This window comes from Rhinoraja longicauda, chromosome 28 (genome assembly GCF_053455715.1).
Source record: "Rhinoraja longicauda isolate Sanriku21f chromosome 28, sRhiLon1.1, whole genome shotgun sequence".
Lineage (NCBI taxonomy): Eukaryota > Metazoa > Chordata > Chondrichthyes > Rajiformes > Arhynchobatidae > Rhinoraja > Rhinoraja longicauda.
The window spans coordinates 17,083,365-17,110,433 of NC_135980.1; the positions used below are offsets into that span (position 1 = coordinate 17,083,365).

The 27,069-nt window shown below is 50.3% G+C and overlaps 1 protein-coding gene across 4 annotated transcripts; it reads right to left on the reverse strand.

The window, feature by feature from the left end:
• Positions 1 to 1,496: 1,496 nt before the first annotated feature.
• Positions 1,497 to 25,782, reverse strand: LOC144607449 (lipoprotein lipase-like). 4 transcript variants are annotated; one of them, XM_078424309.1, is made up of 10 exons: positions 25,429 to 25,782; positions 22,199 to 22,386; positions 17,878 to 18,057; positions 17,678 to 17,789; positions 13,537 to 13,770; positions 11,830 to 12,072; positions 11,076 to 11,196; positions 5,524 to 5,763; positions 3,124 to 3,225; positions 1,497 to 1,687 (listed from the first exon to the last, which is right to left on the reverse strand). In XM_078424309.1, the coding sequence occupies exons 1-10, from the start codon at positions 25,541 to 25,543 to the stop codon at positions 1,666 to 1,668; spliced, it is 1,557 nt and encodes a 518-aa protein (XP_078280435.1). In that variant the 5' UTR covers positions 25,544 to 25,782; the 3' UTR covers positions 1,497 to 1,665. The 4 variants fall into 4 exon arrangements, with proteins under 4 accessions (XP_078280435.1, XP_078280438.1, XP_078280436.1 ...); XM_078424312.1 differs by lacking the exon at positions 25,429 to 25,782 and adding an exon at positions 25,105 to 25,113; XM_078424310.1 differs by lacking the exon at positions 25,429 to 25,782 and adding an exon at positions 24,442 to 24,484.
• Between the last annotated feature and the right edge of the window lie 1,287 nt (positions 25,783 to 27,069).

Below are 27,069 nucleotides of genomic sequence, written 5' to 3' on the forward strand. Positions count from 1 at the left end.
TCAGGGCAGTGGTTATGGCAACTGTCTCCTCCCAGAGTCACTCCAGCTCAGTCTCCTCTTGCTGAATGCTGGTGCAAGACTACCATCTCTCCACCACTCTGCCCTCTCTGTTGCGTTCCACCCTCTGCAAGCTCCAGGTTGTCCATTTGTCCATCAGACGTCACTGTTGCTTTCCCGCACAGGCTGACGCCCCTCTTCTGTACGCAACCCCACCCTCTCCATCAGCGCTCCCCCACACCCACATGCACAGAGGGTTCACATCCTTGGCTCTGTTAGTGCAGGGTCTGTGCACGTGCCCCTGGCCCACGGCGGCAGCAGGAGAGGCCGCAGATATAACCCGGCCCACTCACACCATATGCCCTGGGCAGCTCCTGCAAGCTCCCATCATACCATGTGGGAGTTCTGGGGCATGGAGTCAGGGGGGACAGGGTCGATATGTGGGGGAGAAGAGAGGAGAGATGAGGCCGGTAGTTGGGTGGTTTGGGCTGGGGCTAGGGAGCCAGCCAGAGTCAGGATTTGTTGGAGATAAACTAGTTTCACCACACATTTGCGCTCGGTCTGCCAAGGATGCTAACCATTTTAACTCCCTTTCCCATTCCCATTCTGACCTTTCTATCCTGGGCCACCTCCATTGCCAGTGTGAGGTTACATGCAAACTGGAGGAACAGCAACTTATATTTGCTTGGGTAGTTTACAACCGAACAGAATAAACATTAAATTCTTCAATTTTAGATAACTAACCTACAAATACCCCACCCCTCATTTTTCTCCCACTCTTCCCTGTACCCTTCCACCTATATTCCTTCTTGGCTTCACAATTTGCACAATATCTATCCTTATTTCACACTTTTTGTCTTTTCATCTCTACCCCTTGTCCAACCATCTGCCCATCTACCCCCCTCCCTCACCTTCATCAATCCAATCACTTGCCAGGCTTTGCCCTGCCCCTACTTCATTTCCCACTATCAAACTCTCTCATCACAATTAATCTGAGGAAGGGTCCCGACCAAAAACATCACCTATCCATGTTCTCCAGAGATGCTGCTTGACCAACCGAGTTACTCCAACACTTTTATGTCCATTTAAGTTGAATGGAGATGGGAATTCTAAGTTCATAAGTTCAAAGGTGCAGAAGTAGGCCACGGGCCATCGAGTCTAATCCCCCATTCAATCATGGCTGATCTATCTTTCCCTCTCAAATCCATTCTTCTGCCTTCTTCCATAACCCTTGACACTTTCACCAATTAAGTATCTGTCAATCTCCACCTTAAGAATAGGGTTGGGGAATTGGATCTAGGAGGGGCTGGGGTGGAGAGGGATTGGATCAGAGAGGGTGGAAACCAACACTGAGTAAACTTGTTTCAGCAAAGGAACGGAAGTCCGGGTGCTGATCAACGTGAGTTGTTAATGCCTTTCGCTACCATAATACATTAAAAAAAGACTTGATTATTTTGCTGATACAATGTAAACAATATCCAAGAGTCAAGTTCATTGGGTTTATGCAGCTAATGTACAGGGTAATTACAGTGATTTTACAATATATACAAATAAATACCATCCCATAAAGTAAACGTGGGCGGGCCTCACTGTGCGAACCATCTCAGCTTGTCAGTGCTGTTTCCCACTGTGGAGGTTTGCTCCTGTCGATCCTCGCACAGATATCTCTCAGAGTTTCTGACCACGCGGACTGTGAGAGAAGAAGAGGAACAGGTGAAACTATGTGTGTATCCTGGAGATGCTGACATCAGCCATCGCCTGCAGCAATGCAACTTCACCCTATTGTCTCAAACCGCCTCACTGGGACAGCGAGTGTGCCCGGCCCATCCCAGCCCATCCCGGCCCAGCCACAGCACCACAGGGTATAGAGGCGGGACATTCCGCTAATTGCCCACTTCACCATTCAACAACGGCATGCCTGATCACCCACATCAGTACCCACCTTTATCCCTTTGGCGTTTAGAAGTGCGTTCACCTCCTTCCTGAATGTATTTACTAATTACCCCCCCATTGGATGAGAATTCCACAGGTCCAACACCCAGTGGTGGAGAGATCGCTCCTCATCCTGGTTCTCAGTGGCATATGCTTAGTCACTGCCCCTGGTCTCAGGAATTCCCTGACTTTGTCCACTCCTTCTCTGGCTGTTAAATTTTAGATTTTTCTGTGATACTTCCTCACTTTTGGTGATGGAGTATCTATTTGTGCTGAAGATTCAGCAGCCGAACTGTGAAAAGTCTCCACTGGGGCAGAATGTCTTTAGAATTTTAGTACAATTAGCTTTCTTTTGCACCATAGTCTTATTGCATCTGTTTGCACTTGTTTCTATTGCACTTGTTTCTTTATCTCCTTCCATTTTTGTTTGTTTTTCATTTTCCTGTCGTTTCCCCATTCCCTGTCTCCCTCTTGTTTCCCCCTTTGTGCCATTCTAGGCTAAGCCCCCCTGGGCAGCACTAGCAAACTGGTAAGCTGTTGCATCCCAAAACAAACCTTTTTCCACCACCATTTTCTGCCACAAGGCAAGGGCAACAGGACATGACTCTTACCCACATGATTTGTGCTGGGACTGGGAAATATGTCTGAGCTGGCCCATAGTCTCTGGAATAAAACATTCCCTGGTGCCGAACTTCAATGCTGCTTTGACCCATGGGGTTTTATATTCTTTTACAGTGCAGAAAGTGGCCGTTCAGCCCAGTGATCTATGTTGGCTCTCAGCATAAATCCTCTCCTCCATTTATTCCCTTGTACACACGAGGGCCAATTTACAGTGAACAATTAACTCCTAAGCCTTTGGGATGTGGAGGAAAGTGGAGCTCCTGGGGGTAAACTCACACAGTCATGGAGAGATTGTGCTGACTCCACAGACAGCAGCAAGGTCAGGACTGAAAGTGGGTCTGGAACTGTGAGGGTAGAAGCACAACCTGGCCGACCACCTTGACGCCCTGGTTCAACTGCTGAGCTCCTGACAACTGGGCAATTGAAGTGGACCAGTCACGAAGTGCAGAGCCTGCAGAATGGGGGGCTCTCAATTACCTTGGAGATGCCCCATAGCCCTACCCGTGCTGCTGGCCTGTGGAGTGGGTGAGGAGGAAGGTTGCAACGTCAGGAGCTGGTCGCACTCGTGCTTACCTTGAAGTGGGTGATGACTCCTGACTGGCTGGGCAGCGCACAAAGATGGCTTCCTGAGAGGGGACAATCCTAGTCGAGGAATCCTTCAAACAGAACACCATCCTGGAGAAATGAAGGCAGTTAGGTCGTGGGTCATGACCAGAAGCCCAGATATTTACATTGCCCAGCAAGAGGATTGAACTCCACCATTCCCAGTCAAGTCCCGGTCATGGGGACTTTCGCTGACAGTGACCAATGTTAGCATTATCCAATTTTCCAACTAATGGCTCCCCGGCCCTAGCCCACTGCCTGCACATCCCTTCCACAGCCTTCAGCAGGGTCCCATCCGAACAAAACCTTCCAGTCAAGAGTTTCTATAGAGGAGGATAAGTCTGAAGAAGGATCCCTGCCCGAAACGTCACCTATCCCTGTTCTCCTGAGATGATGCCTGACCTGCTGAGTTACTCCAGCACTTTGTGTCTTCTTTTATAAACCGTCATCTGCAGTTTCTTGTTTCTACTTCTCTAAGAGTTTATTTACGTCGAGCTGGGTGAACCTGCTCCTCTGAGCAAGGTTTAGGTTTAGTATTGTCATGTGTACCGAGCTACAACAAAATGTTTGAAAACATAGAGAGGAAGAGGAGACACAGAACACTGGGACAGGTGTGATACCAGGTCCAGCTGGGATACCAGGTGGCACAGCCCATGGGCAAAGTCAAGGTTAGTCTTAGTACCGGTCACTGCAATACAAGATGCAGACTGCAGATTCCAGGATCTAACCCAGGAACATAAAGCTCATCAGACTCAATGATCTTCAGAACAGTTCCAGTGGATGGAGGGAGCCTAATTGAACTCCACAATTTAAAGGTGAAGATAGAAAGAAAAAAGGGAATTATAGGCAGGTGATGGTTTACAGATTTACTATGTTTACATATTCTTTTGTGCCTCTGCAAGTAAGAATTTCATTGTTCCATCTGGAACATATGACAATAAAACACCCTTGACTCTCTTGAAAAAAATGGTGGAGTCCATATAAAAGGTGTGGCAGCAGTTCACTCAGAGAAGGGTGACAGCGTAGACAGTCGATATAGATTTGTGAAAGGGAAATTATACTTGGTGACTCTTTTTGGAATTCTTTGCATGTTCTAACCAGCAGAATAGACGAGGGAATGTCCTTGCTTTGCTGGGAATTCAGTGAAAGTTCACCAGACGGACTCCTGAGACTGCAGGACTGAGGAATGGAAAGAGACCTGCAGTCACTGCAGTTTCAGAGTTGGAGACAGTCTCATATAAACCTGCAAATTTCCAACAGAAATGCCATGATAGTGGCATTTAAGAGGCATATGGATAAGCAGGGAATGTAGGGATATGGATTATGCAGAGGTAGATAGGAGTTGGTCTTGTATCATGTCCAGCACGGACTGTGGGCCGAAGGGCCTGTTCTTATGCTGTACTGTTCTATGTTCTATATAACTGGATAGACTGCTGGCTGGATGAGTATTCCTGGTGGCTGGGGAATCCAAGGCACAGGTCACAGTCTGAGGAACAGGGGTAATCCATTTAGGATTAAGATGACATGACATTTCTTCACACTGAGAGTGGGGAGTTCTTCACCCATAATTCTGTCCCACAGGAAGCAGTTGAAACCAGGTTATTAGATAAATTTATGAAGTAGTCAGATATTATTCTTCGGACTATAAGGATCAAGGGATACGATGGGGGGTGGAGGTGGGAGAGGTGAAAACTACATCAAAGAGTGAATTTGCTGATCCACCATGATCATCCAACAGGATAAGATGGCCCAGAAGAACTAGGCACATGGGATCCAAGGTGTGTTGGCTAATTATTTAATTCAATATTGACTTGCTGCTTTGAGGCACAGGGTAGTGGTGAAAGGATGTTTCACTGAAGTTTGTGATCAGTGGTGTACCACAGGGGTCTTGTTTTTTCTGAAACATGTTATCAATTTGGACGTGAATGTAGGGGATATGGTTGGTGACTTTGCAGATGTCAGGAAAGTTTGTGATATTGTGGATGGTGAGGAAGGTTGTCTGAGGCTACAGGAAGATAAGATCAGATGGAATATTGGGCAGAGTATTGGCAGATGGAATTTAATCCCAACAAATTTCTAACTTTCCACCTGAATTTGAGTAAATAATCAGTCATTTCCAGTCTTTCCTTTCAAGGAGAGAGGTTAGGTGAAGGGGGAGCAATGGCACAGGGCCTGTGCCTTGGGGTCCCAGTTGTTCGACTCAGATCCCCAAAGCAGCACCAATATTCGGCATCAGATTCCTTGGTAGAGGGAGAGGTCATTCATGAACATAAATAATCGTCTGTTCCTTCAGAGAGGGAGGAATGCCCCTTGCATTGATTAAAATCCACCAAATCAGCTGACAGGAACATTTCTGTTCCCCCTCCTTACTTTTTCTGTGTTTCTCCAGACTTCACCCGGATCCTGCGGAGCTGAATATCGGAATCGGAACTGATCGAGGTGCTCCAGAGAGGCAGCTTGTACCAGGAACTTAAATTCTTCATTCTTTTCCACAGGGAATTCCAGGTTAGGGAAGATTCCCACCTAAACTTTATCAGCAGCAGGTCCCCAATGTCCACTTCGGTTACCACCAGGAATGAATGGGTCTTGTTGGGCGAAAACTTGTCCACTCTAACAAAAGAAAGCTCAGTGAGATTTGGTGCATTTACAAAAGGAAGTCAAGCGCTAGGTTATGGGACTTCTTGAAGGCAGCCCTGACCTGCCGGTTAGAAGGAGATTAATGTAATTGGCACAGTGAGCATCAGGCAGATCGAGCACAGAGGGTAACAGGGTTTCCTGAACCACACAGGATATTCTGAAGAAGGGTCCCGACCCGAAACGTCACCCATTCCTTCTCTCTAGAAATGAGGCCTGTCTTGCTGAGTTACTCCAGCATTTTGTGTCTATCTTCATTCTCAGACTAGGTTGGCCAAGGTTGTGCACCTGCCACGCCAGCAGATTCCCCTATTGAGAAGGAAGCCAATCCCAGTGTGGGGAAAACCTTTCTCATGGGAACTATTCACATCGACCAGATTCCGACAGGCACTTGGGCTCACAGGCACTTGAATAATTAAGACATAGGATAAAGTCCTAAAGTGGGAAAATGGGATCAGTGAATGTGAGCAAAGAGGTTGACATCAAAGATGAACACAAAATGCTGTGGTAACTCAGTGGAGAAAAGGAATGGGTGACCTTTCAGTTCAGAACTCAACACGACAGGAGATTGGTTTCGACCCGAAACATCACCTATTCTTTTTCTCCTGATCCACTGAGTTACTCCAGTATTTTGTGTCTATCCAGTATATAACAGCATCTGCAGTTCCTTTCAACACAAATGGTTGGTATGGTTCGTTTGCTTGCTGAAGGGTCTGTTCATGCACTGCATGACTTTGAGTGTCTGAGGCCCAAGCCAATCTGAAATTATCAGGCCGAAATCCCTAATATGTGAGGCTGTGTGGAGGCTGTGTGGAGCAGGCTGTAATTCTCCCAACTGTGGCCCCAAATAAAACATCAATGTACCGATGCTGTGACATCAGAGGTCTCGTCCACCTTATAATTGTACAGGAAATATCCCATGACACCAGGAAGAAGAGCAGGGGAATTCTGCCTAGGGTCCCTGCTCAGAACCAGCATCACATGGGGCTGAAGATGGAAAGTGCTGGAGTAACTCAGCAGGTCAGGCAGCATCTCTGGAGAACATGGAGAGATGACCCTTCAATTCCAGACCTTTCTTTGGACTGGTTGTAGGGGGGGGGGGGGGGGGGAGAGGGGGATTCGAGGGAAGAAACCAGGAATAGAGCTTGGGGCAGGTGTGAATCCAGAAGTTCTCCAGATCTGACCTAATTATTTGATAATTCATTGAAATCGCAGTGGGTTGAGAACTTGAAGCAAACTCTGAAGTACCACACGATGAATGTCCCAGTGGCCAGAACCACAAGTCTCACCCAACACCCACCAACCTGCTCTGAGCCGGTGCCACCAGAGTTCAGAGGGTCAGCTTGCCACTGTGGTTCCTGCTGTGCTCGAGAGCAATATTATCAACCGACCTGCTTTACTTCAAACTTGAAAACGGTGGTCTCACACTGGCACAACACTGCCTCCTGTGGGTGAGAATGGGTCTGGTCACACTCCAGTCACAGCACCTTGCTGATGGGCTCAGATGGTGGAATTTCATCTGAAGCCAAGTAGACCAGTGGGATTTGGGACTCTCAGGACTTGTAGCACATTCTGTGCCGAGTTGTGGAACATTCACACCTAGCTGGATAGGGAAGTCAGCACACAGAGCAACAGAAAACACATCTGCCAAGTCTGGACACAAGACATCAATCCAAAGAAGGGTCTCAACACGAAACGTCACCAATTCCTTTTCTCCAGAGAGGCTGAGTTACTCCAGCTTCTTGTGTCTATCTTCAGTTTAAACCAGCATCTGCAGTTCCTTCCTACACAATCTGAGGAAGGGTCTTGACTCAAAGTCCATTCAGACTGCTGCAGCCAAGGGCAGGGACAATGAGAGGCACTGAGTGAGTCTGGCTGGGCTGGGGACACCAGAGTCCAGATTCTGGATGAAGCAGCAAGGCCATCTGCTTTGCAGACCCTATGGCAGGAGGGCAGGAGGAAAAACGTGCACACACACGCACACACCGAGGTCGACGAGATTCAGACTCATTCAGCGATCAGAAATCCTACATGCGTCAAGGTTCTATTGAAACAATATTAGTGATTGACCGTCCCTATTTGCACAATGACCCAACAGAATCTCTTGCCACAGACGGGCTAGTTTTAGACTGCTGCCCAGAGTCAATGAAGCAGCTCTGGAGGTTTGGCTGTCGGGCATTCCCAGCAAACTATCGGAAACTATGCTCAGCTGACTACACTTCCATTGGAACGTCACACTCGCATTGTACTGTGTCTGGCTGTAATACGCTCCCATCACTGATTGAAGCCAGTTTTTTTATTTTTGTTTGGAGAGGACCCAATGTGACACGAGTGAGAAAATTGCTATAACTCAAAGAGCAGTCCAATCAGACTTCCAGGCACCATCATGCAGCACAGGCGCACAATGGCTGCAATGTGTACCATCTACAGAATACACTGCAGTTACTCACCCAGGCTACTCGGCCAGCTCTTTCCAAATCTGCAACAAGGACAACAGATGCAGTAACACCATCACTTACAGGATCCTCTCCAAGTCACACACCATCCCCATTTGAAAAGACATCACAGTTCCTCCATAGATACTGGATCCAAATCCGAGAACTCCCTCTTCACAAGCGCTGTGGGATCACCTTCACCAGAAGGACTGGAGAGGTTCATGCCAACTTCCATCACTGCCACCTTGACTCATTCCGTCTTTACAAGGGCACGTAGGGATGGACAATGTCCTTGCCCTGTCAGTGGGACCCACATCCAAAAAATGAACTTAAAAGAAAACTACTGTGAATCAGGGATCAGGTCCAAGTGATTTATTTTTGTAAGCTGTTTACCAGCCTCCTGCCAAATCACAAAGGACATCAAGCTCAGTAACATGAGAAGCAGGAGGCAATCTTCCAACTCGTGAGAACAGGAGCAGCAGCCACAGTTTGCATCCAGAGTCTGCCCTGCCATTCAATGAACAGCCAACTTCTACAGATGCGCCGTAGAAAGCATTTTATCGAGCTTGGTTTGGGAACAGCTCCATCCAAGACCGCAAAAAATTGCAGTGAATTGCGGACACAGCCCAGACCATCACATAAACCAACCACCCTTCCATTGATTCCATTGATACCTCACACTGCCTTGGCAAGGCCAGCAGCATAATCAAGGTTGAGTCATTCCCTCTTCTCCCCTCCCCCTTTGGGCAAAAGATATAGAAGTATGAAAACGCACACCTCCAGATAGTTTCTTCCCAGCAGTTATCAGGCAACTGAACCATCCTACCGCAACCAGAGAGCAGTCCTGAACTACTATCTACCTGATTGGTGACCCTCGGACTATCTTTGATCAGACTTTACCTTGCACTAAACGTTATTCCCTTGCCATGTATTGTATCTGCACACCGTAAATGGCTCAATTATAATAATGTATTGTCTTTCCGCTGGCTGGTTAGCAAGCAATAAAAACTTTACCGCACCTCGGAACAAGTGACAAAAAACTAAACTGAACTGATCGTGGCTGTAACACCACTTCCCCCTCACGCACTGACTTGTGCAGTGTAAATGTTTAGCAGTCTCCACCCTTGCATTAAATGACTCCACTTCCACAGCCCTCTATAGAGTATTCTACAAATTCATGACTCCCCTCAGAAGAAATATTTCCTCATCTCGATCTGAAACGGCAGCCTCCTGTTCTGAAATTATGACCCGTTGTTCTAGTTATCCCCACAGGGGCAGAACATTATCAATCCCCCTCAGAATCTCTCATTGTTCTCTGCTCCAGTGAGTTTTGGCCTTGCCTGCTCAACCTCTCTTTACATGTCAACCCCTTGATCCCAGCAACCAACCAAGTAAACCACCTCTGCACAGCCTACAATGCAAGCCTACCCATCCCTGATTGTGGATACTAAAACACAAAGCTGTACTCGAGGGGGGAAAAAAACTGCTGGTCAGCAGGTCAGGCTGCATCTGTAGATGGAAATAGACAGGCAATGTTTCAGGACAGGACCTTTCTTCAAGACTGGTGTAGAGGGGAGATAGGTAGCAGAAAGAAAAAAAAGCACAAGGTGTAAAATATTGGCATGTTTAGGGGAGGGGAAGCTAAACAGTCGGAGTAAATGCTCATCTTCAGACAGGCGCAGTAACTGGTGGTTTGCTCGTGGGCATGCTCTCGCTCCTGACTGTTCTCCGTGGGGTTACATTGCTGGTTTCAGACAAAGACCAGGAAGACTGAAAATCTTGAATATCTGCTATTAATTCTGTTAATAAATCTGTAATTCACTACAAACTAGCGGGGCTGTTTCAGACAGACACAGTAACCTTCTCGATCGACCAGCTATCTCCCATCTACTCCAGTCTTGCAGAAGGGTCCATTTCACTCCACAGATGTTATTTGGCTTACTGAGTACGTCCAGCAATTTGTTATTTGCACAAAATTCCAGCACCTGCAGTCTCTTGTGTCTCCACTGTGCTCCAGGTGTGGTCTCACTGGAGCCCCTGTACAGTTGCACCAATGCTCCCTACTTTTATACTCCACACCTCTTACAATAAAGATCAACATTCCACTTGGCCTCTTTATCACTTACTGCACTTGCCACTAACACTTCATGTTCCAATGCTGTATCCTCATTTTCCTTTCCAAGATGGAGAAACTCACATTATCCCACTTTATACTCCAACTTGAGTCTGAAGAAGGGTCTCGACCCAAAATGTCACCTATTCCTTTTCTCCAGAGATGCTGCTTGACCTGCTGAGTTACTCCAGCATTTTGTGTCTATCTTCGGTGTAAACCAGCATCTGCAGTTCCATCCTACACATTTAATTCCTATAGGTGGGTGTGGGAGCATTAGCCTAAATGGGAGCTGAGAGGATGGTGGATGTGGGGATGAAGAGAGGGAGGTTGGTTGTGGAGTTGTGTGGAATGGGTGCAGCCACTTCCAGAGTGGGAGTCTCTTAGTCAGAGGGTGGATGGAATTGTTGGTGAAGTGAAGCACTGTTCATGGGGAATGGGCTCCCTCACTGACCGGCGACAGTGCCTGGATCCAGATGCGCCAAGGCAGACTTAACAGCTGGAATAATGGTGGCAGTTGAGAGGTCTTGTTGAGGAAGGGCAACGTTTGGAGCAGGCTAGGACGTCAGCTGGGGCCCAGGGCTGGCTGGCGCCGAGAACAAGATCACCCAGTGTCTGATCCCAAGACCGGTCAGTAGGCCCGTGGAGGTTTCCCCCTTACCCCTCCTGAATCTCTGCAGGTGGGCTGAGCCCTGGTGCGGGCAGAAGGCAGCATTGTTGTTGGAAGTTGGAGAGCGACTCACGTTTCAATGTGCAGATCCTCAATGTCATTCTCAGTCCCGTGAAGGGATACGGACAAGGTGGGATCGATGTCAAAGTGGGTGGTTTTGCCGGAGAAGTGAATCTTCAGCTGGTAGTGGTGAACTGAGAAGAAAACAAAGCACGATTAATCATAAGCCTTTGCTCAGTGGACCCGACAGTTGCATTGTGCTCTCCACTCCAAGGTTTCCGCCTCTCCAGGAGAAAGACCAGAGCCGACGTCAAACCTTCCATTGGGGACAGTCACCAGGGAGCGGTTGTTTACTGGCTCCAATACCCATGTAATGGTGGGCATCATGGACCCAGAGGATGCTCCCCACCATGGACCCTAGGCTCTATGGTACAGGACGGGCTCCATGCCAAGGTAAAACAGTGGCTGAGCAGTGTTAATGTGGATTGCTTCAGGACACGTTGTCTGTGTGTTGCCAATTGCTGTTGTTGGGTGAAGCCTCTACCATAGCAGACGAGGGTCCCTCCACGACCTACCTGAGAGTGGGACACCATATGCCCTGCCTCAGGAACATGCCCCCACGATGGCCTCCTCAGAGTGGGACCTCACCCTGCCTACAGTGGATTGCAATCCCCATCCTCGCCTCCCTTAGAGTGGGACACCACACGACCTTTTTCAGAGGGGGACCCCACCACGACCTACTGTGGATTGTGGTCCCACTACGGCCTACCTTGGGGACAAGCCCCCACCATGGTCCAACTCAGAGAAAAGCCCCTCCCCAGGCCTACCTCGGAAAGGCATCTCGGCCCTGGTCTTCAGGAACATCTGGCTGGTCCTCCTGGTCTGGACCGGAGTTGCGTCGTAGCCCAGGGTGTTGCACCGATTCTTGCGGCAGCTCAGACAGATCCCCTTCTGGAAGGCGCGCTGGTTGCTGCAGCGAAATGCAACGCACGGCTGATCTTTGTGCAGCACGGAGTCAATGAAGAGGTGGATCGACCGCTCGTGCTCACACTTCACGGCCTGTGAGAACGCTGCGGGATGACAGTGACCTGGTGAGGGAGGCGTGACCTGGTGGCGTACCTTACACCATCCCCCGGTCAGCCACCATGATTGGCACCCCTGGTGTCCGATGGTCCTCGTTCCACCCACCCCACCAGACCCCTCCCATCACAACTCTCCCCCCAATTGACACTGGACCATTCACCTCCTGTCCCTCACCTCCCTCTCCCCCTCCCAGCTGGGGTGACAATGGACCAATTCCCAACCATCACCCTCAAGCAGGGTTGCAGTGAACTAACCCCCTCCCATCTCCACCCCCCCCTCAACTGACACGATTGGACCAATCCCCTCCCATCCCCACCACCCACGTCAAGTGTGCAACTTGGGGGGGAATCTGCAGGTGGTGGTGGTATTCCCCTGCCTTTGTGCTTCTTGCTCCCATGGGTTTGGGAGGTGCTGTTGTAGCAGCCTTCACCAGTAACTGCAGTGCATTTTATAAATGGTGCACATGGCAGCCACTGTGCACAGATGGAGGGAATTAATGTTTCGGGTTTCAATCATGCAGGCTGCCCTGTTCTAGATGCTGTTGAGCTTTTTGAGAATTGTTGGAGCTTTTCTCATCCAGGTGGATGGCAAATTTCCCATCGCACTTCTGACTCGTGTATTGTGGATGAGGGGATAAGGATTAGGGGTGTCAGGAGATGAGTCATTGGCTGCAGGACCCCCAGACTGTTTTCAAGAGAGAGTGCTTTCAAGAGATATGGCTCTTAGGGTTAATGGAATCAAGGGATATGGGGAGAAAGCAGGAACAGGACACTGATTTTGGATGATCAGCCATGATCAGATTGAATGGCGGTGCTGGCTCGATGGGCCAAAATGGCCGACTCCTGCACCTATTTTTTATGTTTCTATGACTGACCTGCCGTGTGGCCATGTTATTATGCGACTGATCCAAACAAAGTTCTAGTGGGGTATCAGGGGTTATGGGGAGAAGGCAGGAGAATGGAGTTAGGAGAAATAGATCAGCCATGATTGAATGGCAGAGTAGACCTGATGGGCCAAATGGCCTAATTCTGCTCCTATCATTTACGAACATGAACTACTGAATGATGACCCTGGATCGCTGGTGGTGGTGATCTGGTAACAGTAATAATTTCAACACTCTTTTTAGAAAAGATAATTTCCTGTCACCTCTGCCATGTCAATATTACCTGCCACTCATCAGGAACAGAGGTGGGCTACTTCGGAGTGCGTGACCAGGTAATACATTTTTCAAGCATTAAAAAACTATTGAAATTATGTGTTTTTAAAAGCACCTTTACTTTGGGGTTGGAGAAACAAGGAACTGCAGGTGCTGGTCTACTGAAAGGGACACAAGTTGTTGGAGTAACTCTGAGGGTCAAACAGCATCTTTGGAGAACATGGTTAGGTGGCGTTTCGGACATTTTCCCAGACAAGGTGCCCCAGTCACTATGCCCTCTACATCTCCCTCTTACCATAGATGCCGTACATGGCAATGTTGTTCACGGCCCTCTGTAGGTTGCAGCCCGGCTGGAAACTGCCACCGTTGGGGTAGATGTCAACGTGGCCCACGGGCTGCCTGATCCCAATGCTCATTCCCAGGGACTCTCGAGTGAAGGTGTGGAGAACATCGATGAATGTGGCGTCATCAGGAGAGAGCCGATCCTTAGCGTGAGCCCCTTCGAACACAGGCCCTGCTGGATCCAGACCTGGGGCAGACCAACATAAAAACATTATCTGTAGGAAGGAACTGCAGATGCTGGTTTACACTGAAGATAGACACAAAATGCTGGAACAAATCATCTCTGGAGAAAAGGAATAGGTGATGTTTCAGGTTGAAACCCTTCTTCAGACTAAGAATGAGGGGAGTGGGAAACTACAGGTATGAAAAGGTACAGAACAGATCAGAGCCGGCACCAATGATCAAGGAAAGGTGGAGCCCACAATGCTCCATTCTTGGCTGTGGAGGAGGGGATAACAAAAGGATATGAACAGTGAAACCAGCAGGATGACTAGGGTGGGGGATGGATGGAGAAAGAGGGAATGCAAGGGTTACTTGAAATTAGAGAAATCTAAATCAATAGTCACACCGCTAGTTTGTGAGCTGCCAAGTGAAATATGAGGTACAAAGACAATATCACTTTGTTTCGGATTTTACCGTTCTGCTCTTCCGTGACCTCAGGATGCCGGGCGCTTTGAGATGAACCATTTGAGGGCTGCTCGAGAACCTCAGACAAGGGGGAGTGGGCTGCTTCAGTGTGGGTACTTGGGTTGGGCACAGCATGTGGGTGAAAGCAGTACGGGGGAGACCAGCACACAGTTGGGGAAAGAGAGTCCCGGGGGAGCGAGTGGCCAGGTACAACGCCACCAAATGCCAGGCTTACAATATGTGACGCCTGTATCATCCACCAAATCCAAGCATTAAAAATCCAAAGAATGGAAAGAAATACAAAGTGGAATTAGTTGTTCTCAGGAGGGCACCGTGGAAAAGATGGTCATTGCAGAAGAGAGGAAGAAACAGCAAGTTGCCCACAACAAGAGGGCGTTAAGGAGATTAAGCCAGGTAGCATGATGAGATCCCAACCACAGCAACAAAGGGTGGAAAGCACCCAGAGAGTTGTTGAGGCCTGGATAGTGTGGTGAGCACAGCATCCCTGACGCAGGAAGAGGTTTCATCCAGGGAGAGGTCAGGAGGTTGAAAGTGATGATGAGTACGGTCAGCTATACAGAACAGAACCTTCAGCAGAGCTAAGCCACAGGATATCAGGACCAGTGAGGACCACGTCTGACCAACTGAACCATCTCACTCACTACGCTGCAGCACTTATTTAGAATGTTATTGGAGTAGAAACGGTCCCATTTTATACTGAAACACAATAATTTATACGAGGCAGTTTAGACTGTAAAAATGTCAGTACATGCGATCTTATTGGAACGGTGAATGTTGCAAAGGACGTTGAAAGCAGAACACCTATCAACAACTATTAGTGAGATGAAACAGACACGGGTGTCAGCATACAGTAGCACAGCAGCAGTAAACACCAAGTATTTCTGGATCAGAGGTTGTTACCATGACTGAGCAATTATATAACAGCTGTAAGTAGCTCAGAAATAATCTGAAACATAATTCAACATGGATCTGGAGAAGGTGCCGTGGAGTACTTTATCCCAAGAAAGAACAGCTATTGTAGGCAATAGAACCCCACAGTCCACATTCAGCACAACCTTTGATGTATTTATAGACAATAGACAATAGACAATGGGTGCAGGAGTAGCCATTCGGCCTTTCGAGCCAGCACCGCTATTCACTGTGATCATGGCTGATCATCCACAATCAGTACCCTGTTCCTGCCTTCTCCCCATATCCCTTGACTCCGCTATCTTCAAGAGCTCTATCTAACTCTCTCGAAAGCATCCAGCGAATCGGCCTCCCCTGCCTTCTGAGGCAGAGAATTCCACAGATTCACAACTTTCTGGGTGAAAAAGGTTTTCCTCATCTCCGTTCTAAACAGCCTACCCCTTATTCTTAAACTGTGGCCCGTGGTTCTGGACTCTGCCAACATCAGGAAAAAGGTTTCCTGCCTCGAGCATGTCCAATCCCTTAATAATCTTATATGTTTCAATAAGATCCCCTAGCATCCTTCTAAATTCCAAGCCGAGTCGCTCCATTCTTTCAACATATGGCAGTCCCGCCATCCCGGGAATTAACCTCGTGAACCTCGCTTACACTCTATTGGTAAGATACAGTGCTGAGTTTATCTTGAGTGCCCTGCCACATTCGCTGACCTGTGTACATGGATCCCCAGCCTACTACTCCTGCACCCAATTTAAACAGTGTCCTTTATCTATATAGTCCTCCTCATTCTTCCTACTAAACTGCATCACCTCACCACATTTCTCTGAACTAAACTTTATCTGCCAAGATTCTGGGCCTCCCACTGACCTGTCTGTATCCTGCTGCAATCTATCTGCATACTATTCTCAGTATTGCCACGTTTGCCTTGCCCTTCGAGTCCAGTTCATCGGCGATGGCCTGGACATAAACCACTTGACACACATCACATTCCGTTTGAAAAATAACCATTCACCATACTATGTCACTTAGCCAATGTCCCTCTCGAACCAAGGGCGGCACGGTAGCGCAGCGGTAGAGTTGCTGCTTTACAGCGAATGCAGCGCCGGAGACTCAGGTTTGATCCCGACTACGGGTGCTGCACTGTAAGGAGTTTGTACGTTCTCCCCGTGACCTGCGTGGGTTTTCTCCGAGATCTTCGGTTTCCTCCCACACTCCAAAGACGTACAGGTTTGTAGGTTAATTGGCTGGGTAAATGTAAAAAATTGTCCCTAGTGGGTGTAGGATAGTGTTAATGTACGGGGATCGCTGGGCGGCACGGACTTGGTGGGCCGAAAAGGCCTGTTTCCGCGCTGTATATATATGATATGATGATATGATGATAGGCGGCACGGTAGCGCAGCGGTAGAGTTGCTGCTTTACAGCGAATGCAGCGCCGGAGACTCAGGTTCGATCCTGACTACGGGTGCTGCACTGTAAGGAGTTTGTACGTTCTCCCCGTGACCTGCGTGGGTTTCCTCCGAGATCTTCGGTTTCCTCCCACACTCCAAAGACGTACAGGTATGTAGGTTAATTGGCTGGGTAAATGTAAAAATTGTCCCTAGTGGGTATAGGATAGTGTTAATGTACGGGGATCGCTGGGCGGCACGGACTTGGTGGGCCGAAAAGGCCTGTTTCCGGCTGTATGTATATGATATGTGCTCCGTCTTTGCTGATAACCTTGTCATGTGGCACCTGATCACAAGTTTTATGGAAGTCCAAATTCTAAATTACTAAAACTCTCATCTTGTATATTTGTGAGTTTGTGGGTTTGTGAGTTTGTGGATAGATTTGTTCCCGAAATACAGCGAAAACGGTACACAATAGCACAACAATTTTACACTCACCTTACACACCATTCCCCTGCGGTCTCGATTGATTAATTTTTGTTACATTTTTAAAAGCAATTAACTTAATAAACTTTAATAAATGTGCACCCTCCCTCCCCCTGCCGGGAGGACCAGCGCCCATCCCGGCGTGCCCTGAGCCTGACCTTCCTCCCATGGTGCAGCGCAGCAGCAGAGGGCCAAAGAAGATGGCCGTCGTCTTTGAGCTGCCGCTGCAGGAGAGGTTTCCACCCAATGGGTCCGCGGCTCGCTCTGGCCGCAGCGCTGGCCGCCCGGGGCCAGGGTGATTGGCTCCCTCTCCCCTTTCCTCTCCCCCCTCGCCCGCCCACGGTCCCGGGGGACACTACCCGGCTGGCAACGGGTCTACGGATCGTCAGTTGGGGGAGGGTTGCCGCGCCCACAGGAGAGGCTTGCACCCAACGGGGGTTGTCGCGCCAACAGGAGAGGTTTGCATGGAGGGTTGCCGGGCCCGCAGGAGAGTTTTGGTCCCAACGAGTCCACGCCCGGCTAGTCTACCATATAATCCTCATCAACTCCGTTATCTTAAGAGACCCATCACAATGGTTGAAAGGGACTTTCTGTGGAGTAAATTCCTACATTTCTTTTCAGTTTGTGTTAAGGAACCAATGCAAATGTTAACAGTTTCTGGAGAATTACCTGTAATCCGGCCAATTTTGTTGGCTGTGTAACTCCCTGCAAAGCCAGCCACATGTGCTCCCAGGCTATATCCAATCAGGTGCATCTTGCTTGCTGGAAGTCTCACTCGTTTCTATAAAATGCACAAAAGAATGCCTTTGGATTAAGAAGAATTCACGAGGAAGGTTCCCATGGCAACAGCTGGCATTTTAACTCCTCACCTCCAGCCAGTTGATGAGCTTGGCAATGTCTTGGCCAGCCAGCTGAGTATTCTGGGCTGCGATTGGATAATGCTGGTGAGCGCGTTTCAGCCAATCCACAATGAGGACATTGGAGTCAGGCTCCCTCTGGTACAGGGCGACGACCAACTTTCCAATCCAGCTCTCAAACATTCCACTCACCTGAAAATTAAACGCTAGGGATCAAACTCTATCTGATAGAGGTGGGAGACAGTCTCCCCCCACCCACCCTCCTTGGTGTCACCCTTCTTATTGGGCTGAGTGCCATCATCTCCCGGAGACCGGCTTTGATCACTGCTCATCTCAGGCCTCTCTCCGCGCATCATCTCTCTTCCCTCATTACTCCCTCAGTAACCGTCCTCTCATTCAGTGATCCTTCCCTCATCCTTCCCTCCATTCAATGAATGATCCTCATCACATCACCCAGTGATCCTTCCCACACTCCGTGACCCTCCCTCATTCCCCACATTTGGTGACCACCCTTGCCCTTCCTCACTCTGTGACCCGCCCTCCCCCTAATCCAGTGACACTCCCTCTTCCCAGGCTTCTTCCAGTCTGATTCCACATTCTACTCCTTGTAACCTCCTCAGATGCACCAGCCTTACTTTTGTCAAAGCCAATGCATTCTAAGTGACATCACGGCCAGATGCTTTTGAGTAAAATTTTCAGGAATGTTTCAGAGAGGATTGTTAAAGATTTTACGTGAAAATCCTGAACTGGGGACTTTGTACTTTGAAATCATCTTGAAAAAAATCCCTGCCCCCTCTTCAACTCAGATAATCACCAGATGGACAGGAACGATTTAGAGGGATATTGCAAAAAGCAAACACAAGCAAATGAAACTAGCTTAGATGGGGCATGTTGGTTGGCAAGGCTGAAGGAACTGTTTCTATGCTGTGTGACTGTATGAAGATCGAGTCCAAAGATTGGCCTTCTGTCCCAGTCCAGAAACTTTAGCACAAAGGTGCAGAGCAAGTGGGAGTTGCCCTATCAAAGGCTCCTCCAGAGGCAAAATATTAAATAGAGCCTCATCTTCTCTCTGGAGAAGGGGAAGGGCTGGTCCTGTCAACACGAGGCATCAAACACCACGTCAAGCAAGGACTGAAGGACTGGTGTCTACTAAAGGACTGCCTGACTTCCCTTAATACAACACGGACTGCACTTCAGAAGTGATTCAAACCTGTAAAGCATGGCGTCAAGATTATGAAAGGAGTGATTGAAAGTAAGCAAGTCTCTTCCCTTCCAGAATAAATAATCAGTCTGAAAGAGGATTTGTGAATGTGCTGATATTTGTGCAACAATTCATATCCCCGGGATATGTGCCCATTCCTCCCATAAGCCAGATCATTTACATCACTGCATCCTCCCTCCGTTCACCTACTTGGCTCCAATCGAAGAACACTCCACCCTCACTAAACTCCATCAGGCTCAGCCTGAGGCTTGCATTTGAATCAGAGACCTCATGACTTTGGGGATAGCGTTGAGACCCACTGACCTGCACAGGGGGAAGTGGCTCCTGGCATCTCAAGGCACCTTTAGGTTTGAAGATTAGAAGAACCGTTTTGAACCCAGGGGACAGCCAGGGTTATCTTGGGATGAGCCCTGACTTATCATAGAGTCAGGGTGGCACCGTGGTGCAACTGTTGAGTTGCTGCCTTACAGCACCTGAGACTTGGGTTCAATCCTGACTATGGGTCTATACAGAGTTTGTACATTCTGTGACCGCATGAGATTTCTCTGGGTGCTCCTGGTTTCCTCCCACATTCCAAAGATGTGCAGTTTTTAGCTTAATTGGCTTCTGTAAACTGTCCGTAGTGTGTTGGATAAAACTACGTTATGGGTGATCACTGGTTGGTGTGGACTCGGTGGACTGAAGGGCCTGGTTCCATGCTGTAACTTTAAACTAACCTTCATTACTGCTAGGGTTGACAACTTTCTCACTCCCAAATAAGGGACAAAACGTGACATCACCGCCCCGTGCCCATGTGACCTCACCCAACCAGCAGCCACTCCACCAATGGTGGCCACCCGGGCCGGGAGGCGGGTTGCTACACAATCTCCGTTAGGCGGTGCCCGGGCCACCGGGCCTGCACTGTACGGGCATACAGCGACGTCCGGGCCTACAGTGTCCGGGCCTACAGTGTCCGGGCCTACAGCGTCCGGGCCTACAGCGTCCGGGCCTACAGCGTCCGGGCCTACAGCGTCCGGGCCTACAGCGTCCGGGCCTACAGCGTCCGGGCCTACAGCGTCCGGGCCTACAGCGTCCGGGCCTACAGCGTCCGGGCCTACAGCGTCCGGGCCTACAGCGTCCGGGCCTACAGCGTCCGGGCCTACAGCGTCCGGGCCTACAGCGTCCGGGCCTACAGCGTCCGGGCCTACAGCGTCCGGGCCTACAGCGTCCGGGCCTACAGCGTCCGGGCCTACAGCGTCCGGGCCTACAGCGTCCGGGCCTACAGCGTCCGGGCCTACAGCGTCCGGGCCTACAGCGTCCGGGCCTACAGCGTCCGGGCCTACAGCGTCCGGGCCTACAGCGTCCGGGCCTACAGCGTCCGGGCCTACAGCGTCCGGGCCTACAGCGTCCGGGCCTACAGCGTCCGGGCCTACAGCGTCCGGGCCTACAGCGTCCGGGCCTACAGCGTCCGGGCCTACAGCGTCCGGGCCTACAGCGTCCGGGCCTACAGCGTCCGGGCCTACAGCGTCCGGGCCTACAGCGTCCGGGCCTACAGCGTCCGGGCCTACAGCGTCCGGGCCTACAGCGTCCGGGCCTACAGCGTCCGGGCCTACAGCGTCCGGGCCTACAGCGTCCGGGCCTACAGCGTCCGGGCCTACAGCGTCCGGGCCTACAGCGTCCGGGCCTACAGCGTCCGGGCCTACAGCGTCCGGGCCTACAGCGTCCGGGCCTACAGCGTCCGGGCCTACAGCGTCCGGGCCTACAGCGTCCGGGCCTACAGCGTCCGGGCCTACAGCGTCCGGGCCTACAGCGTCCGGGCCTACAGCGTCCGGGCCTACAGCGTCCCGGCCTACAGCGTCCCGGCCTACAGCGTCCCGGCCTACAGCGTCCCGGCCTACAGAGTCCCGGCCTACAGAGTCCCGGCCTACAGAGTCCCGGCCTACAGCGTCCCGGCCTACAGCGTCCGGGCCTACAGCGTCCGGGCCTACAGCGTCCGGGCCTACAGCGTCCGGGCCTACAGCGTCCGGGCCTACAGCGTCCGGGCCTACAGCGTCCGGGCCTACAGCGTCCGGGCCTACAGCGTCCGGGCCTACAGCGTCCGGGCCTACAGCGTCCGGGCCTACAGCGTCCGGGCCTACAGCGTCCGGGCCTACAGCGTCCGGGCCTACAGCGTCCGGGCCTACAGCGTCCGGGCCTACAGCGTCCGGGCCTACAGCGTCCGGGCCTACAGCGTCCGGGCCTACAGCGTCCGGGCCTACAGCGTCCGGGCCTACAGCGTCCGGGCCTACAGCGTCCGGGCCTACAGCGTCCGGGCCTACAGTGTCCGGGCCTACAGTGTCCGGGCCTAATATGGGACAAGGGCGGTCCCGTATGGGACAAACCAATTTAGCCCAATATACGGGATGTCTCGGCTAATACGAGACAGTTGGCAACTCTAATTACTGCTGGCCATGCCTTGCACAGAGGCCCCAGGGTCTGCTTGTCACTTCCATCTTCCCTCCCAACCCTCCTTGATATCTAGCCCGTTCATCACCCACTCGCTGAGTTCCCTGAATATCTGCAGCCCATGGTGAAGCATTGTTCGACAATGCTCAGACACATTGCTCTGCGACATTGTGAGGAGATGCCGGTTATTGCTCTGCACTCTACCACTGTAGGAAATAATTTCTCTCCATCTTACCCTCTCAATGTGACCACCCCTTAACCTAACCCATTACAGGCACCAGGCTGCTGGTGCAACTGTCATGGAGTCATAAAGTCATATAGCATGGAAACAGGCCCTTTGGGCCAACTTCCCATGCTGACCAAGATGCCCCATCTACACTAGTCCCACTTGCCCATATTTGGCCCTTATCCTAATCATTTCCTATCCATGTACCTGTCCAAATGCCTTTTAAATGTTGTTAATAGTACCTGCCTCGACTACTTCCTCTGGCAGCTCATTCCATTTATCCACCACACTGCCCTTCGAGTTCTTATCAAATCTTTCCCCTCTCATCTCAAATTTATGCCCTTTGGTTCTCGATTCCTCTACCCTGGGTAAAAGATTCTGTGCATTCATTGTTCAGTGCTGTATGAGTTTCTACTGTCAGGTTCCATATGGGTCTTATACCCTCAGTTTGAAGCACTCACACTCCACCCATGGATAATGAGGAAGGTCTTGCTGCTTGTGTTGAAGTTGCATTTGGCCAGAGAGTCCATGTGTCCCATGATGATGTAGCACTCATCCTCCGAAGGGGCAGTGGGGCGTCGTAGCGAGAACCGGGTTTTAATACGGTTTAGGTCTTCAATCTCATTGGTCTGGAACTCAAGGGTCCCTTCTGTGGGTTAGGGTGGAAGAAGGAGATTAGCTAAATGTTCTCAAAGATGCTTGTGGCACATAGCCAATTCTGACCAATTGCATGGCACTAACTCCACTCAGAAAGGCACAAGGTGAAGAACATTTTGGGGCACAAGCGAAGTGTTAAATCAGAGACATTACACCCAGCAGATTTTTTTAAAGATGCCTGGATACCTTCAATGATGTTGGTGCCAAGATCAAATCTCCTCCATCCAATTTTGCCTTATATCCATATTCAATGCAGCCCAAAGACAGGGATTCATAGCCATACAAAACAGAAATGGGCCCTTTGGCCCAACTTTCCCAAACAAGATGTCATACACACGACGCAATTGCCCATGTCCCTCTAAACATATAGTACAGCATAGGAACAGGCCCTTTGGTCCACACTGTGGTTTGAATATGATGCCAGGTTAAACTAATCTTCTTTACCTGAATGTGATCCATATCCCTCCATTCTTTGCATTTGCATGCGCCTATCTAAAAGTCCTCTTCTTTGTCACTATTATACACCACTGCCATTGATCTTTTGACCAAATTGTATCTAATGTACATAAACACACGAAGAAAGGAGGGGAAGAGAAAGCAGGGAATTATAGACCAGTTAGCTTGACATTAGTGGTGAGGAAGATGCTGGAGTCGATTATTAAAGATGTAATAGCAGCACATTTGGTTGGCAGTAATAGCAGATTTGGTCCACGTCAGCATGGATTTACGAAGGGGAAATCATGCTTGACAAATCTTCTGGAATTTTTTGAGGATCTGCCTCTTGTTTAAAATGAGGGCAATTTCACAATTTCCACTTGCCGCCCAATATTCCAGATAATTACCCACCAACTGAACCTCCTTAGATGCTCCTCCTACTTGCGTATTCTTCACAAATTACTTTCCTACCTATGTCATCAAATTTAGCAGCAAGGTCATTCATCCAGGTCATAAATACCCAAGGCTCCAGCACCAACCACGCAAAGCATTTGGCCACTTGAAAACCATCCATGGATGCCTGGTAGTCAGCCCATTATCACAAAATATAACATTCTACAATCGTCAACAGATCCACACACTGAACCCTCGGAATATAAAGCTGATCCGCCTGTGCACTGGAGCCCCACAAAACACTGGTCAATATCTCCTTTGTAACAACACATCAATAATTGCCAACACAGCATGCAAATTACGCGTCTACGAATCGTCCCACGAACTGGATGCTCAACGCGTCTTCCCCTAGACGGTCCCTTTGGGATGAAGGATGAATGTTATCACCACTCCAGGTCCGTCTGGACCTTCCACTTCTCCACTTCGTGCAGTCGTGTGCCGCAGGTTCAAAGGAGACGGTGTCATAGTCATTCAGCACGGAAAATCAGCCCTTCGGCCCAACAGACCAAGATGTATCATCTAAACATTGCATCTATGCAATGGATGTTGCATTTCTTCCAAGGGGCTTTCAGGAGGACATCCTGGAAGCTTCTCCTCTGCCCACCGGACAACACTCTCGGTGATATCTCCATCAATGCACCCTCATAACTCACTAGTCAGCACTCGCATGTACTGCATGTGTGCAACAGTGGAAATTTGGATGCAATGTACGGTCGTGAAATACAGTAAATATCTCTACTTTGTGATAACAAAACCACTTTCACGTTTGTTGTTTTGGTTCCGATCTCGGAGGGGGGGGGTGACTCGGATCCTACCTACGCCCGGTGACCAGTGTTGGCGGGCGGGACACTCTGTGAATGACTGTGGACAAAGCGACCACGTATCTGGAAACGACTTCCACTCCCGATCAACACATCGCCCAGGCGTTAGGAAGTCACCAGGAGCCCGGGACTGGGACCAGCTCGGTGCAAACGGGACATTTGGGGGGCTGGGGGCTTTAAATCCCAGGGAGCAGCAAGTGTGTTTGGGGAAGGGAAGGATGGATGGGGGACGTGGTGGCCACTGGGTTCAGTGACTGCGGATCCGGAGTCCCCCCGCTGTCCTACAGCAGAGACCAAGGCATGGTCAGACCCACACCAACCGCTCCGCGACAACACACCTCGATGCCAGCAATCCCACAACCTCCGTGGAGGGAAGTGAATGGACAAGTATCGGGTCGGGACCTCCTTCAGACTGAACCGAAACGTCGACTATCCAATTCCCTCCACGGATGCCGCCTGACCCGCTGGGTTCTTCCAGCACTTTGCTGTTGCTCCAATTTGCAGCATCTGCAGTCTCTTGTGTGCTGGAAGTTTAGACAATAGGCAATAGGTGCAGGAGGAGGCCATTCGGCCCTTCGAGCCGGCACCGCCGCTGATCATTCTCAATCAGTATCCCGTTCTTGCCTTCTCCCCATACCCCCCGACTCCGCTATCCTTAAGAGCTCTATCTAGCTCTCTCTTGGATGCATTCAGAGAATTGGCCTCCACTGCCTTCTGAGGCAGAGAATTCCACAGATTCACAACTCTCCGACTGAAAAAGTTTTTCCTCATTTCAGTTCTAAATGGCCTACCCCTTATTCTTAAACTGTGGCCCCTGCTGGGTATCGCGCCGGACAGCGAAAGAGCAGGTCGCAGCCCCGGCCAACGAGTCCCTCACCCCCACACCCCTCACCACCACACCCCCCTCACGCCGAGTCGTTCTCCGCCGGCACAGCCCGGGGGCTCGGGGTTCCCCGCACGCCGCCGCCAGACAAAGGATGAAAACCACAGCCCCGACAGACCGTCAGCACCCGGTCCCTCTGGTCAGCGCCACTGCGGGACGTGGGCGTCTCAGTCCGGGAGCACAGGCAGCCCAGGGCTGAGAGTGAACCGGGTCTTTACACAAAGCCTCTTAACCCCCCCCCCCCCCAGCAAGGCAGCACAACTTTACCCCACTTTCATACTCGCTCACTCACTGTAACTCCGCGCTCCCTCCCTCCCTCCCTCCCAGTACCCACTCACCCCACTCACCCCCGCCGCGACGCAATTCACTATTCCTCTCGCCTTTCCACTTATTTCCCACCTGCCTCTTTCGCTCGTTCTCTGACACCCCCTCGGCCACGCACCTGTTGCATCGCTGGCCCAGGCGTTGCCGACGAAGCCTGGCAGCAGCGCGGAGCCCAGGATCAGTGCGAGGGGCAGGGAGAGAGGGCGGAGAGGCAGGGGGTGCGGGCGGGGCATGGCGAGCCCCCTGCGAGCGGCGCCGCTCCGGCTGGCGACCGGGGTCTCCAGTGAACGTATGGCGGAGTCTCCGCCGGCCACTGACGGTAAATGCACAATCTCAGCCTTTAAGTAACTGTCGAGACGTCTGATTGGTGAGGACGGGGTTGGTCTCTCAGCAACAACACGCTTTCAATCGGTTCCCAGCCGGGACAGGGCTTGGAAGGTCCTGGGGCAAGTGTAAGCCTCCAGATATTGTACCCGTTCCGGCTTCTATAACTCGCTCCTCACTGGTAGCTCCTGAGCCCCTCCCGTCCCCCAGAACATCACAACCCACCTACCCGCTCTGAATTGGACGTATCTAATCCCCCGTCATTCATTTTTACCCACTCCAATCAACTGGAATTTAGAAGGATGAGAAGGGATCTTATGGAAACATATAAAATTCTTCAGGGATTAGACAGGCTAGATGCATGAAAAATGTTCCCCATGTTGGGGGAGTCCAGAATCAGGGGTGAGAATAAGGGGAAGGCCATTTAGGGCTGAGATGAGGAAAAAACTTTTCACCCAGAGAGTTGTGAATCTGTGGAATTCTCTGCCACAGAAGGCAGTGGAGGCCAATTCACTGGATGTTTCAAGAGAAAGTTAGATATAGCTCTCAGGGCTAACGGAATCAAGGGATATGGGGAGAAAGCAGGAATGGGGTACTGATCTAGGATGATCAGCCATGATCATATTGAATGGTGGTGCTGGCTCGATGGGCCGAACGTCTCACTCCTGTACCTATTTTCTATGTTTCTAACTCTTCCCTACTGAAAACTCCGTCGGCCATTCCTCATTGCAACATTCCAAACAGATATTTTTCGTTCTGCACCAACTCATCCCTCTAACACATGCTAAGCCTGACCCACCCCAGACCTCTGTATCTACTCTCCCGACCCCCAACAAACTGCACATGCACATTGCAAAGTAACTTTCCCCACTTCAATTCACTCACACCCCAAGCCCATTGTAAACCACTCTCATCCGCCGTGCCTTTCTGTTTTGAGTCTCCTCCATTGTCGAATGAGGCCACACTCAAATTGGAAGAACATCACCTCATATTCCGCTTGGGGAGCTTCCAACCCAACAGTATGAACGTTAAATTCTCCAATTTTAGGCAACTTCTACAAACACCTCTTCCTCTCTCCTCTCTCCATCCCTTTCCCCTTGCCCACCTCCACCCCTCTAAAAGTCCGTCAACCACCTCCACCGTTGGCAAAGATGAAAGGGCTCACACCATCTCTAGCCAGCTATCGGCCTATCAGCGAAACTCCCTGCATGAGGTCTCCGATTGCCGCCACGTTTTGTCGTGGGTTTAAGGGTGTCTAAAACCAGAGGTCACTCTTTCAAAATGCTGGGTTGACCATTCTAAACACGAGGCCAAGAAATTTCCTCACCCATAGAGTGGCGAATTGTTTAAATTCTCCACTTCAGAGGGTTCAAGTGGTTTGATCGCAGAGGACATTCAGGGGGAACAGCAACCAGAGGCAGGTTGAAAGGTCATT